The 15,000-nt window shown below is 33.9% G+C and overlaps 1 protein-coding gene across 1 annotated transcript in view; it reads left to right on the top strand.

The window, feature by feature from the left end:
- The window catches only part of LOC136844743 (protein FAM133B-like), a 66,688-nt gene that overhangs the window by 37,672 nt on the left and 14,016 nt on the right, over nt 1-15,000 (top strand). The window contains exon 3 of the mRNA XM_067113977.1: nt 4,093-4,183. Within this exon, the coding sequence (XP_066970078.1) occupies nt 4,093-4,183 (91 nt within the window). The remainder of the gene's footprint in view (nt 1-4,092; nt 4,184-15,000) is intronic.

Below are 15,000 nucleotides of genomic sequence, written 5' to 3'. Positions count from 1 at the left end.
CTGCAACCCCTTTCGTTCCTTTTACTGTACCTCCGTTCATATTCTCTTTCTTCCATTTTACTCTCCAGTCTTTAATAACAATTGTGAGGTTTTCATTTTGTTACACCTTTCAAACCTTTTTACCCTCACTTCGCCTTTCAGCCCTGAATGACCTCGTAGGTCCCAGGGCTTTCTTGGTAATTAGCCTAAATTTTATATTCCAGTCCCAAACACCGGTTGTGGCGTCAGAAAAAAATCAATCAATCAGCCAGATTGAACTTGGAAACTGGTAATTATTGACCTCGTTAATTTGACTTCGGCCTTCCGTGGGATCGATCCCGCTCTCTGGTCGACGAGGGGCTATTGAGATGTGGGTTCTAATGAACGTTCAGGGGCGAATATACACGGAGGGAAGTTCATTTTATTGCTTTGTGTTTTAGCGAATAAAATTTTTTTGTGTGTGTTGATGCTTTGTTTGCTAACAAGCAAGCAAGCGCTGCGACCTACGAGGTCATTCAAGGCTGAAACGGAAACTGACAGTAAAAAGGTTTGAAAGGCGTAACAGAATGAAAACCTTGCAGTTGCACTATGCAACAACTGTTAGGGGAGGTTGGAAAGTAAGATGGAAGAAAGAGAATATGAATGGAGGTACAGTAAAAGCAATGAAAGGGGTTGCAGCAGCTAGGGGCCGAAGAGACGCTGCAAAGAACCTTGTTAACTAGTGCATACAGTGCACCGCGTGAGGTACAATGATGGCTCTTAGTTCGAGTATCCTTCTGAATGTTAATCGGACGTTTTCATCGAACGAAAGGTTGTCATAGTAGATTTACATACATACGTACACACATACACATGAGCGTATAACACATACATACATGTGTATATATATACACATACATAATATTAATATTATATCTATATCTATCTATCTATCTATGTATATATATATATATATATATATATATATATATATGTGTATGTATGTGTATATATATACATGTGTGTGTGTGTGTGTTTGTACACAGTATTTAGACTCGTGGACTACATAACCAGTCCATCTCTTACTTCAAATGAATAATTTGGCTTAAACTCAAGCGGCAGCGTTACAAATCATATTGCCTTTACATTGCTAATTCAATTTATACTTCACCTTTGAAACTATCCACATGTAAATGACTCTTGTATATTCATACTCACGTACTTTTAAAAGAGACACATTTTTGACATTTTACTTTTATAAATAGAAAGATTACCTTTGATGGTGTCTATAAATTTTTTATAGAGGCTGCCCGCTGTTCATTACAGCCACCTATTTGGCCCCGTTTATTTCTAATGGAAATTGCATGAAAAAATGGAGACATTGCATTCCAACTTGTTATATACATGCGTGGATACATAACAGGCATAAATAGGTATTCCCATACGTGGAAATAACTTCACTTCTTTCCCCGGATACAGATGCATCCTGACATATGTAAATTTATTTCCACGTGTGAGAATAGATATACATGTTTCTCCCTTGTGCGAGGATACATACAGACATATGTATTTCCACGTGTGAGCATAGCTATACATGTTTCATCGGATCCAAGGATACATACAGGCATATGTATCCTCACAAGGGGAAATGATGTATATTTATGTATTCCCCCGGATCCAAGGATACATAAACGGAAAGACAATCTATTTGAAAATTTATACAATATTACATTCAATTACGTGTATCCGTACGAAGTATACATGCCAATGTATACTTACATACCACATGTACCCATACGGTAGATGCCCATGTATACTTACGTGGAAGGATACATAGAGATGTACACAAATCCCTACAAGCGTAGTGATACATACGTGGAAATGTATCTCTGCATTCAAATTAGATTTGCCGGCGAAATATATTTCTCTCCGTATAGGGGGTTAGCGCCGTCAGTGCACCTCATGCGGTGCACTGTAGGCATTGCTGAAGGTTCTTTGCAGCGTGCCTTCTTTAGGCCCCCTAGCTGCTACAACCCCTGTCGTTCGTTTTACTGTACCTCCTTCCATGTTCTCTTTCTTCCATCTTTCCCTCGATTAATTAACCTGGTTGTTGGGGGAGGGGGGATGGGTGGGAGGAGTTTGTGGAGGGGAGAGGAGGGGGAAGGGGAAGGGGATGGAGGACCCCTTAATCCCTCAAGCGAATATTTCTGGTAATTATTTTATAATCCTTGTTTTTATTATTATTATTATTATTATTATTATTATTATTATTATTATTATTATTATTATTATTGACATTATTGTGGATTTCTTCACCATGATTATTATTATTATTATTATTATTATTATTATTATTATTATTATTATTATTATTATTATATTACACTTGACACGACTCTATTGTGGATTTCTTCACCATGATTATTATTATTATTATTATTATTATTATTATTATTATTATATTATATCTACGACTAACATTATTGTGGATTTCTTTACAATGTTATTATTATTATTATTATTATTATTATTATTATTATTATTATTATTATTATTATTATTATATCTACACTTAACATTATTGTGGATTTCTTTACAATGGTTATTATTATTATTATTATTATTATTATTATTATTATTATTATTATTATTATGAACATACTTGATTCAAATATTAACCTTTAAACTTTAAAAGATTATATATAATATCCACCTCTTTTGAAAAGCAGGACTGACTGACACATCAACATTTCGAAAAAGTAAAATATCCACCTTTTTTTTTTTTTGCTTTCTTAAAGAGAGGAAAACCACTGTTGCGTTCACCCTTCACCTTTAGGCGTGATGTGCGTGGGCGGAAAACTCGATCAATGAAGTCTTATTGAATTCCGTAATTACGCTCGACTGGAATCGCTTTGTAATTACAGGGAAATTAGCATTTGTGCCTTGAGAGGTTCTCCCACGGCCTCTTGCCTGTTTTTTTTTTTTTACTGTGTTTAGTTTTTTTTTTTTTTTTTACTATTGTTATTAGTATTATTTTATTATTTTATTATTATTGTGTGTATTATTGTTATGTGTCCGTGTTTTATTCTTTTATTTTTATTATTATTATTATTATTATTATTATTATTATATATATGTGTGTATGTGTATGTTTATATATATGTATATGTATGTTTAGTATTCTTTATATATTATTATTATTATATATATATTATTATTATTATTATTATTATTATTATTATTATGTATATATATATGTGTATAGGTATATATATATGTTTGTGTATATATATATATATATACAAATAATATCATATACCTCGGAAAAATAATATTTATATTTTTATGTATATGACGAGGAATCAGGATGTATGTATGTATATACACAGTATGAAAAATATATTATATGTATGTTTACGTTTATAAATATATGTATATATACGGTATGTATAAATAGTCATATATATATATATATATATATATATATATATATATATATATATATATATATATATATATATATATATATATATATATATACTGTATATTGATAGAGAAATGAAGGAAGGGTTTTCGAGTCGGGAAAAGCAGAGGAATAGAGAGAAATCCTAAGTTAATCCAAAGCTTATCAGTAGCAGCCGTGTCTGAACTGTCTCTTTCTCAGTGCTGCTGTGGGAACAAGATGCCATATTGGCCCTGGGCTGGATGACGGCATGTGTAAAGAGAAGTATATTACCCGTGGAGGTAAAAGAAGTTAGTCAGCCATGCTGTAAACCGTAGTGCCGTCAGTGCACCTCATGCGGTGCACTGTAGGCATTACTTAAGGTTCTGTGAAGCGTGCCTTCTTTAGGCCCCTAGCTGCAACCCCTTTCATTCCTTTTACTGTACCTCCTTTCATATTCTCTTTACTTCCACCTTACTTTCCTCAACCCTAACAGTTGTTTCATAGTGCAACTGCTTTGAGGTTTTCCTCCTGTTACACCTTTCAAACCTCTTACTCTCAATTCCCGTTTCAGCGCTGAATGACCTCATAGGTACCGGTGCTTGGCCTTTGGCCTAAACTATATATTCAATTCAATTCAATTCAACGACGTTATGAAGTCCACCTCTGTGGCACCTATTCCAATTCCCCAGCGGTGCCACACGTCCGTTCGGCTGCCTCCTCCTCCTGCGGGAGAACCCGGTACCGACGGACACTCTGACATTTCTGGGATGACGGAGGACCGTCAGAGGGGAAGAAAAGGGAACAGCCATGAACGCGATTAGGAGAGAGTGGGTCCTACATTGTCGATCTTAAGTTTTCTGTAAAGGAAAACTATTGTGCCGGCTTTGTCTGTCTGTCAGCCCTCAGATCTTAGAAACTGCTGAGGCTAGAGGGCTGCAAATTGGTATGTTGATCGACCACCCTCCAATCATCAAACGTACCAAATTGCAGCCCTCTAGCCTCAGCAGTTTTTCTTTTATTTAAGGTTATAAATTTAGCCATAATCGTGCTTCTGGCAACGATAGAAGATAGGCCTTGGTTAAAGTTTAATGGGCCGCGGCTCATACAGCATTATACCGAGACCACCGAAAGATAGATCTATTTTCTGTGGCCTTGATTATACGCTGTAGCGGCTGTACGGAAAACTCGATTGCGCCGAAAAAACTTCGGTGCATTTTTTACTTGTTTGTAGTTTCTTCTTGATCACTTATTTAGTTTCTTCTCTTTTCCGTTCCCTGTGTTTATTATTTTATTCCTGTCCTTTCTATTCCTTTTAAATCCTTTTTAGTCATTTTAGCGTTTGGAAATTATAATTTGGAATCTAAATTAATCAGTTTCTTTTTAGCCACTTATTCAGTTTCTTTTCTTTTCCTCTCCCGTGTTTATTGTTTCATTCTTGTCCTTTTTACTGTTTTTTGTTCCTTTTTAGTCATTGTAAGTCTTTTTGACGTATGGAAAATATGATTTGGAATCAAAATTAAGCCGGAATAATTTACTTCAAGAGGGAAGGAGATTAAAGAAGAAACATTGTATTCGTGCAAAGATTCACTGGAAGCAGATCAGCGTCAAAAAGGGAAGTAAAGGGAGAGAGAGAGAGAGAGAGAGAGAGAGAGAGAGAGAGAGAGAGAGAGAGAGAAAGTTATTTTTTGACGTTTATGGAAAATATGATTTGGAATCAAAATTCTCTCGGAATAATTTACTTCAAGAGGGAAGGAGATTAAAGAAGAAACATTATATTTGTTTTGCAAAGATTCATCTGCTGTGCTTTAAGCAGATCAACGTCAAAAGGGAAGTATAATATATAGATATATATAGATAGTATTAGAGAGAGAGAGTAAGTCAAAAGTTCCAGGAAGAGAGAGAGAAATTCAAACATCATTTTTTACGTTATTTCGGGTTATAACAGCACCTCTGCAACCCTTCTTTGTAGAAATTTGGGGCCTTTCTATTAAACCATGTTTATGAGAGCCGGGACCGACACTTGAGTTTTGACAGGAAAAAATCTGAAGGAGCAAGATTAGGACTATAAGGTCAGTGGTTTTAAATTTCCGCAGGACTTCTCTTGCAACCCTTGATGAATGTGCTGGAGCATTATCTGATTAAATGCACTGTTTTTTTAAACATCTTCAGTTTTTGCAAAAACACCTTACTAAAGTTCAGTGATTGTTTGTCCTTTGGGTCAAAAAATCATCTGTCCCAAAACACTGTTGCCATTTCTGGGCAGATCTCGCCACTTTGAACACTTATATATATTGCTTTGATTATACTTTTTGTCATATTGTGTTTCATCCAGTAACAATCCGGTCCAAAATGATTATATTCAATCTTATAAAATAGTTATTTATAGTTGGTCTTGCAATGGGTATGTTTATCAAACCAAGGTTTTATTTGTGAAAATAACCATAGATGTTCATACATATGTGTAATATATTATATAGATATATACAATTCTTTCATTTTTATCGATATATCTTGGGTTGTCTTTATCCCGACCATATCCTTTATCCAATATAAACAACTATTTAGATGGAGAAGAATATAACTTGTTATTCAATAATTTTTCCTGGTTTATATCAGGAACTTGATGTTAGCTCTCATCTCAAAATTTTTATTTTCCATGGGTTAGTTACTTTTCTAGCAGATGTTAACACCACGGTATAGAGGATACTATAACAAGTCTATATGGATATATCACAGATAATTGTTTATATATTTGGGTTGTTTCATTCCTATATATATACATCATTCAACATTTTTCCTGGAACTTTTGACTTATATATATAATATATATATTATATATATATATATATATATATATATATATATATATATATATATATATATTATTCCCGAAATTAATCATTTTACGATACAAAAAAAAAACCAGAACGTCTGAAAAAGCGTACATTGCAGAAATTGCGTATATAGTAATTTTCGGGCCTTGAAACCCCTCATTAGTGATCAGTTGAAGCCTTCTGCCGCCGCTATTAAGATCGGAACAACATCCTGGAAATGGCATCGAATGGGAAAGGAATATTTGCTCGCCAAAGTCGCTCCGTGAAATGACTGCGTTCAAGCGACGGTTTGTTTCTGCGCCTCGTTTTCTATGTCGTTGCTTTAAGGAGTGATCCCGTTTTCTGTGCTATTGCTGACCAGGGGAGTAAGGTAAATTGGGGTTATTGCTAGTGGAATTTTGAAGTCATTACTGTGTTATTTAGTATAACGCCTCGTCTGTCGAGTCATATTGTTACAGATTCTGTTCGTTTGTTACCAAAGAGTGAATTGGTTCAAAGTTTTCGTTAATACGTGGGTTAATTATGGTAGATTTTAACATTGTTGAATGGTAACCCGGTAAGACTTTTGACTATGACCCATCACAGTCGACAAATAGAAGGTAATAGGAAGTATAGAAAGGAGAGATCGGTTATTAGAAAAGAAAAAAATAAAATAAATGAGTAAAGAAATAGATAAAAATGTAAGTAAATTATTAAAATACAAGGAGAATTGTTTTAGGGTAGTAATGCGTTGCATCTTCGCTTGAACTTTTGAAGTTCCAAATATTTATTTGTTGCAATTTATTATGTTTTTTTTTTGTGTTCAGGAAAATAAAGAGTAGACTTTATTGCCGCTGGGAAGTTTAAGAGCGTATAAAATCACCCTCGTTTAACTTACGAAAATATGTAAATAAATTAATTTATGGAAATATATTTTTATCGTACTTTTTTTTATAAAGTGGGCTGCGTGTACTCTCCGTTTTAAAAATATTGCCGGAAAAATAATATATATTTTTTTTCAGGTAATGTTCATCTGAAAAATGAGTATAATTTCCGCTGCTTAATTATCATATGTTCGCCTAAATGACCCGAGGGTAATTATATGTAATTAGAATATTTAAATATGTAGAGATTGTTATATATGACAGCCTGTTCCTATGTCGGCCATAATGTTATTTTATTGCGCCTTTTCGTTTTTGTCGTCGAATTATTGTTTTGATTAAATTCCTTGCTGTCTTTTCCATTACCTAAGGTTCTTTGCAACCCCTTTCGTTCCTTTTACTGTACCTCCTTTCATATTCTCTTTCTTCCATCTTACTTTCCACCCTCTCCTAACAATCGATTCATAGTGCAACTGCGAGGTTTTCCTCATGTTACACCTTTCAAACCTTTTACTGTCAATTTCCGTTTCAGCGCTGAATGACCTTATATTTCCCAGCGTTTGGCCTTTGGCCTAAATTCTGTATTCGAATCCATTTTATTCTAAATCCTTCGGGCCACCTCTGTGTGAGCTGATAATCAGCTCAGTGGTCTGGTAAAATTATTTTGATAATAATTTACTCAGGGATATGAACCGCTGACCTGCTAATTACCAGCCAACGTTATATCCGCTCGGTGCAGTTTATACTGGGGCATAGCTGGTTTCACTACTTTTTGGCTCTCTGTGGCTAAGTGGGATGGCGTTCGCGTGTTGTATCAGAGGTCAGCGGTTCAGATTTGCAAAGAAGTGTGAATGATTCATATCCAGTCGATATTGCCAGTTTGAAATGCAGTAATTTTTAGTTTTCTGTAAAAGAAGCTATTGTGCCGGCTTTGTTTGTCCGTCCGCACTTTATTCTGTCCGCAATGTTTCCTGTCCGTCCTCATCTTAAAAACTACCGAGGCTAGAGGGCTGCAAATTGGTGTGTTGATCATCCACCCTCCAGTCATCAGACATACCAAATTGCAGCCCTCTAGCCTTGTCAGTAGTTTTTATTATATTTAAGGTTAAAGTTAGCCATAATCGTGCTTCTGGCAAAGCAACACCATGGCCACCACGGCTGGCTGAGAGTTTTATGGGCCGCGGCTCATACAGCATTATACCGGGACCACCGAAAGATAGATCGATTTTCGGTGGCCTTGATTATACGCTGTAAGAAAACTGATTGCGCCGAAGAAACATCTGCGCATTTTTTACTTGTTTATGATAGGGTGTACAACTCTTATTTCTAATCTCACTGGTTTCTGAGTTATGGTATAGAAAGTTATATATAGTAACTGCAGCAGTTGACAAAAAATTACGCCCCAATAGGACCTTGGTGGGTGAAAGCAACTTCTCAAGCGCCACTTGTGTCTTTGGAAGCATCCTGTCCTCCGCTGGAGCAGGAACCAAATCGCCAGTATTCTCAGAAATTCGAAGCACAATTGCCTGTTTTTGATACAACTTCGTAATTCATACAACAAAGGTTCCTCTTTTCGCAAAGTATGGCGTCTGTGAACGTCGAGGACAGTTTAGTTTCCAAAGCCTTCTTTCCTTCCCTGCCCTGTAGAGGGGTATTGCCGTCAGTGCACCTCACGGGGTGCACTGTAGGCATTACTGAAGGTTCTTTGCAGCGTCCCTTCTGCCCCTAGCTGCAACCCCTTTCGTTTATTTGCTGTACCTCCTTTCATATTCTTCCATCTTGCTATCCACCATGTTCTAACAATGTGTCAAAGTGCAACTCCAAAAGGTTTTCCTCCTGTTACACCTTTTAAACCTCTTACTCTCAATTTTCCTTTTAGCGCTGAATGACCTCATAAGTCCCAGTGCTTTGCATTTAGCCTAAAATAAATAATTCTTTTCCTCTCTTGAATATCCTTCAAGTTTGACGGAGGGAATAATGAACAGCTTAAGGTGGGCGTTTGGTGTTGTGTCTGAATCGTGTGTGTGTGTGTGTGTGTGTTTGTGTATGTATGTGTATGTGTGTATGTATGTTAGACTTCGTTTAAAGGTTATAAAAGCAGGAATATGGACGGAAGAAGCCTGAAAAATAGACTGGAATTCTTAAGATATTCTCCTGGCTTCAGCTGATAAGTAAATCATTTGCAAGTTTTAGATGTTGTAACGTTTGTTGATGTAAATTACATTGGAGAACCTTAATGTTTGACATTCAAGCCCTGAACCTATCCGTCTTTTGTCAGGAATACAGAATTTCCTGTAGGATTCCCTCTGGTCTACTCAGCCCCCAGAACTATTACACTCACTTCCTGAGAGAGAGAGAGAGAGAGAGAGAGAGAGAGAGAGAGAGAGAGAGAGAATACCAATCAAGAATACATCGAAAGGTGGAGACACCCACAAAAAAAAATAAGAAAAGAGAAAGCGCGAGCCATCAGGAATACAAAATAACTGAGAGAGAGAGAGAGAGAGAGAGAGAGAGAGAGAGAGAGAGAGAGAGAGAGAGAGAGAGGAATACATGGGAAGATGGAGAAACCCACCAAAAAAAAAAACGAAAAGAGAAAGAACGGGCCATCAGGAATACACAAGAACTGAGAGAGAGAGAGAGAGAGAGAGAGAGAGAGAGAGAGAGAGAGAGAGAGAGAGAGAGAGAGAGAGGGCGGGGGACTAACCAAGAATACATCGAAATGTGGAGAAACGCACCAAAGAAACACGAAAAGAGAAAGAAAGAGCGAGCCATCACGAATACACAATAACAAGAGAGAGAGAGAGAGAGAGAGAGAGAGAGAGAGAGAGAGAGAGAGAGAGAGAGAGAAAGTCCTTACACCCCATATCCTTAAACTAGTCACGTCCCCTCTTCCTTTCCTTAGGGAACAGGGAGGATCTATCCCAATTATTTTTGTATAGGAGTCAGACTCCTGAAGGAGATTCTGGAAGACTTACAGAGAATGTATAGTCTAGAATTCTGTAGAAGTTCTGTGGAATTGGATTTGCTGTACAAGTTTCGCTTATTTTGACCCGGTTCGCGTTACTGGCTCTCTCTCTCTCTCTCTCTCTCTCTCTCTCTCTCTCTCTCTCTCTCTCTCTCTCTCTCTCTCTCTCTCTCTCTCGTTCGTTCTTGTGTATAACTGATGGCTCACTCTTTCTCTTTTCGTGTATTTTAATGAGTTTCTCTATCTTACCATATATCCCTGGTGGGTCTCTCTCTCTCTCTCTCTCTCTCTCTCTCTCTCTCTCTCTCAAATAAACCGTGACCTATGATTGGGTGACTTGAGAATATACTAAGAAAATAGTCACTTTCATTATGTCACATTCAACTTATTACTGCTCCAATTCTCTCTCTCTCTCTCTCTCTCTCTCTCTCTCTCTCTCTCTCTCTCTCTCTCTCTCTCTCTCTCTCTCTCTCTCAGGGCTTATTTTGCCCCGCAATAGTGAGATGTTGCGAGTTCATCGCTGTCACTTTCAAAGAGAAATGGTTTTCATATATGTCTTAATTTCTCCGTTGAAAAATATCGCCTTTTTCAACAGTGAAAATTCCTCTTGTGCAAATAATAGCGAGAAATAAAAGCTGGGTTAATAATAATAATAATAATAATAATAATAATAATAATAATAATAATAATAATAATAATTCGTCGATATTCCTCTTTAAATTGACCGACCTGATGAGCAGGGATCCTGTCGAATTAATTAAACACTGGTAGCCGGGAGACTGCAGAGCGGATATTTTATCAATATTTAGTCTCATTGCAGTGTCCTCTCTCTCTCTCTCTCTCTCTCTCTCTCTCTCTCTCTCTCTCTCTCTCTCTCTCTCTCTCTCTCTCTTTCACACCATCAGTTTCCATACACACTCTCTCTTTTTCACTCTGTCTTTCATTAATTTTTTTCTCATACTCTCTCTCTCTCTCTCTCTCTCTCTCTCTCTCTCTCTCTCTCTCTCTCTCTCTTTTCTCTCTCCCTTTCAGTTTCTTTATTGTCTCTCTCTGTCTCTCATTGATATTCATTAACATTTCTCTCTCTCTCTCTCTCTCTCTCTCTCTCTCTCTCTCTCTCTCTCTCTCTCTCTCTCTCTCTCTCTCTCAGGGCTTATTATTTTCAGCATATCCTACATTTAACGGTAATGCTGGAGTTTTTATTATTTTTAAATATTACTTTATCATTTTTGTATTGTATAGTTTTGTATTTTTTGCTGTGACAAATACCCTATTTTTTATATTTTTAATAACCTGTGTTCTGTAAAGGGAAACTATTGTGCCAGCTATGTCTGTCTGTCCGCCCTCATATCTTAAAAACTCCTGAGGCTAGAGGGCTGTAAATTTGGATGTTGACCGTCCACCCTCCAATCATCAAACGTACCAAATTGCAGCCCTCTAGCCTCCTCAGTAGTTTTTATTTTATTGAAGGTTAAAGTTAGCCATGATCGTGCTTCTGGCAGTACTATAGGTACCAACAGCATAGGCCACCACCGGCCCGTGGTTGAGTTTCATGGGCCGCGGTTAAGAGTTTTATGGACCGTGGCTGAGGCCACCACCGGACAAACTTCGGCGCTTTTATTTATCTTTTTGTCTCTGAAAGGGATAAAATAAATACTCACTAATTTTGTCATATACTTTTCATGTATAATTGTGAGAAAATAAACGGTTTTATCATTTTTGTCCGAGTTTCAAAGAGATATAGTAACGGTTTTAATGTTATTTGATTATATATTGTTCCATTTATAAATTCTTATTTATTCATTCATTCATTTATTTATTTATTTATCTCTAAACTTGGTAAAATAAATACTCAGTGATTTTACAATAAGCTTTTTGATTCATCATTTTAAAAACACAAAACGATTGCAGCATATTATTTCGAGTTTTAAAGAAATATTGGTATTTGTTTATTTATTGTTTTGTATATTACTTTTATGTATTCATTTATGTATATAGGCTAATTATTTATAGTAGTTTGTTTATTTTCATTTATATTTTTCTTTTCTGAAAACGGCTACTTTTTATTTATTTATTTATTTATTTATTTACTTTTATTAGTTTATCTATTTATTTCGATTCCTGTATTTTTTCTTTGTTGTATATATCTTTGTCGAAAATGCATGCACACAGTTCTAATATAACAGTTTCATCATTTTTGCCACCAACGGGTGCGCCTCTTATAACTTATCATTTTTATAAAAAAAAAAATAAAGTATTTTTATTTAAAATGAGTAAAGTATTTTCATTTAAAAAAATAGATATAAAGAATAATTTTTATTTCAAGTAAATAAAGTATTTTTATTTAAAAAATAAAGTATTTTTATTTAAAAAATAAAGTATTTTACTTAAAAAAATAAAGTATAGTTTTTATTTTAAAAAATAAAGTATTTTTATATAAAGAAAATAAAGTATCATTTTTTATCAAAAAAATAAAGTATAATTTTCATTTAAAGAAATAAAGTATAATTTTTATTTTAAAAAGTAAAGTATTTTTATAAAAGAATAAAGTATTTTTATTTAAAGAAATAAAGTATAATTTTTATTTTAAAAAGTAAAGATTTTTATTTTAAAAAATAAAGTATTTTTATTTAAAAAAATTAAGTATTTTTATTTTGAAAAATTAAGTATTTTTATTTTAAAAATAAAGTATCATTTTTATTTTAAAAAATAAATTATAATTTTTATTTAAAGAAATAAAGTATAATTTTTATTTTAAAAAATAAAGTAATTTTATTTTAAAACATAAAGGATCATTTTTATTTTTAAAAATAAAGTATTTTATTTAAGAAAATAAAATATTTTTATTTTAAAAAATGAAGCCTTTTTATTTTAAAAAGTAAAGTATCATTTTTATTTTAAAAAATAAAATATAATTTTTATTTAATATATTTGGTATATTTTTTATTTAAAAAAATGTATCATTTTTATTTAGAAAAATAAAGTATTTTTATTTTTAAAAAGTGAAGTATTTTTATTTTAAAAAGTAAAGTATTTTTATTTTTAAAAATACAGTATAATTTTTTATTTAAAAAAAAGTATAATTTTTATTTAAAAAAACAAAGTATAGTTTTTATTTTAAAAAAATTAAGTACCTTTATTTAAAAAAAATAAAGTATTTTTATTTTAATGAGTAAAGTATTTTTATTTTTAAAAATAAAGTATTTTATTTAAAAAATAAAGTATAATTTTTATTTAAAAAAAAAACAAAAAAATACAAGTGAGAGAAAACGTACTTTTTATACCAATTAATTCGGTTAATCGAAATCTCCAACACGTCCTGTTGACTCCCAAACGAACCTTGAACCCTGCGTGTTGCGGTTGGTTAACCATGGAAGGTTCTTGAGGGCAGGACTTGAAAGCATATTTGCTTGCGTGCGTGCGAATGATCGTGCTTTTAATTATATATATATATATATATATATATATATATATATATATATATATATATATATATATATATATATATATATTATTATCAAGAAGAAGGCAAAAAAATTTGAGTGTATATCAAATTTAGTAATAAATAATAATAATAGTTATAATTATTATTATTATTATTATTATTATTATTATTATTATTATTATTATTATTATAGGTCTGATATAGTATTACTAATAATAATAATAATAATAGGTATGATGTAATAATGATAGTAATAATAATATAATAATAGTAATGAGTTATGATGTAATAATAATAATAATATTAATATTAATATTAATAATAATAATTCTATTGTGCTCGCGTATCCAACCGCGGTTTTTTTTTTTTATTGCCTGAGAACAAAACATTTAATACCCACTTTTTTTTTCCAACGGCAAACACGCCATGGAATCATTAGCGACCCTAATTTGTAAAACTAATTAGCCGCCTAATTATTTATGCGGAGCTCACCTCATAATCTGGATTATGAGGTAATGTAAACTTCGCATTACGGTCCAGATTTTGCATGTGATACGACGGTAATGAGGTGTTGTTCAACTCTCCTCATGAATAGTTCAGTGTTAACTTATTAGCCACATTATGAGGTGGTGTAAGGTTCCCCCCTCATATTCTAGGCTTGGTGATGGGGAATTCACCTCATGAGGTAACTGTGCTTACGTAAGATTTGCCTCATAATGTGGGTTATGTGGTTTAATGCCACCTCATTACATAACCCCATTATGAGGTTATGTAATGTTCCCCCTCATAATCTAGGTTTGGTAATGGGGAATTCACCTCATGAAGTAACTGTGCTTACGTAAGATTTGCCTCATAATGTGGGTTATGTGGCGTAGTGCCACCTCATTACATAACCCCATTATTAGGTTATGTAATGTTCCCCCCCATAAAATATTTTTGGTAATGGGGAATTCACCTCATAAACTAAATGATATGTGGGAGATTTTCGTTGTGATGTGGGTTATGTGGTGTAATGCCACCTCATTACATAACCCCATTATGAGGCGGGGAAGAATTTCCCCTCTTAATGTAGATTTTTTAACGGGGAATTCACCGCATAAACTAAATGATATGGGAGAGTTTCCTCATGATGTGGGTTATGTGGTGTTGTGATACGCGGGTAATGAGGTACCGCATGAATAATTCAGTATTACTTAACCAACCACATTAGGAGGTTATGTAATGTTCCTCCTCATAATCTAAGTTTCGTAATGGGGAATTCACTCCCATAAACTAAGTAATATGTGAAGGATTCAGCTCATGGTGTTGGATATGTGGTATAATGCCATCTCATTAACCACAATATGAGGCGAGGAAGAATGTCACCTCATGATTCTTGCATGAGGTTTGAAATTCACCTCTTACATTAAATAGTGAGTGTAATATTTACCTCATAATGTGGGCTATGTGGTATAATCCCACCTTATTAACCACATCATGAGGTGAGGAAGAAT

Source organism: Macrobrachium rosenbergii, chromosome 13 (assembly GCF_040412425.1).
Source record: "Macrobrachium rosenbergii isolate ZJJX-2024 chromosome 13, ASM4041242v1, whole genome shotgun sequence".
Taxonomy (NCBI): Eukaryota; Metazoa; Arthropoda; class Malacostraca; order Decapoda; family Palaemonidae; genus Macrobrachium; species Macrobrachium rosenbergii.
The sequence above is the reverse complement of the archived record's forward strand: the minus strand, read 5'-3'. Positions and strand labels throughout refer to the sequence as shown.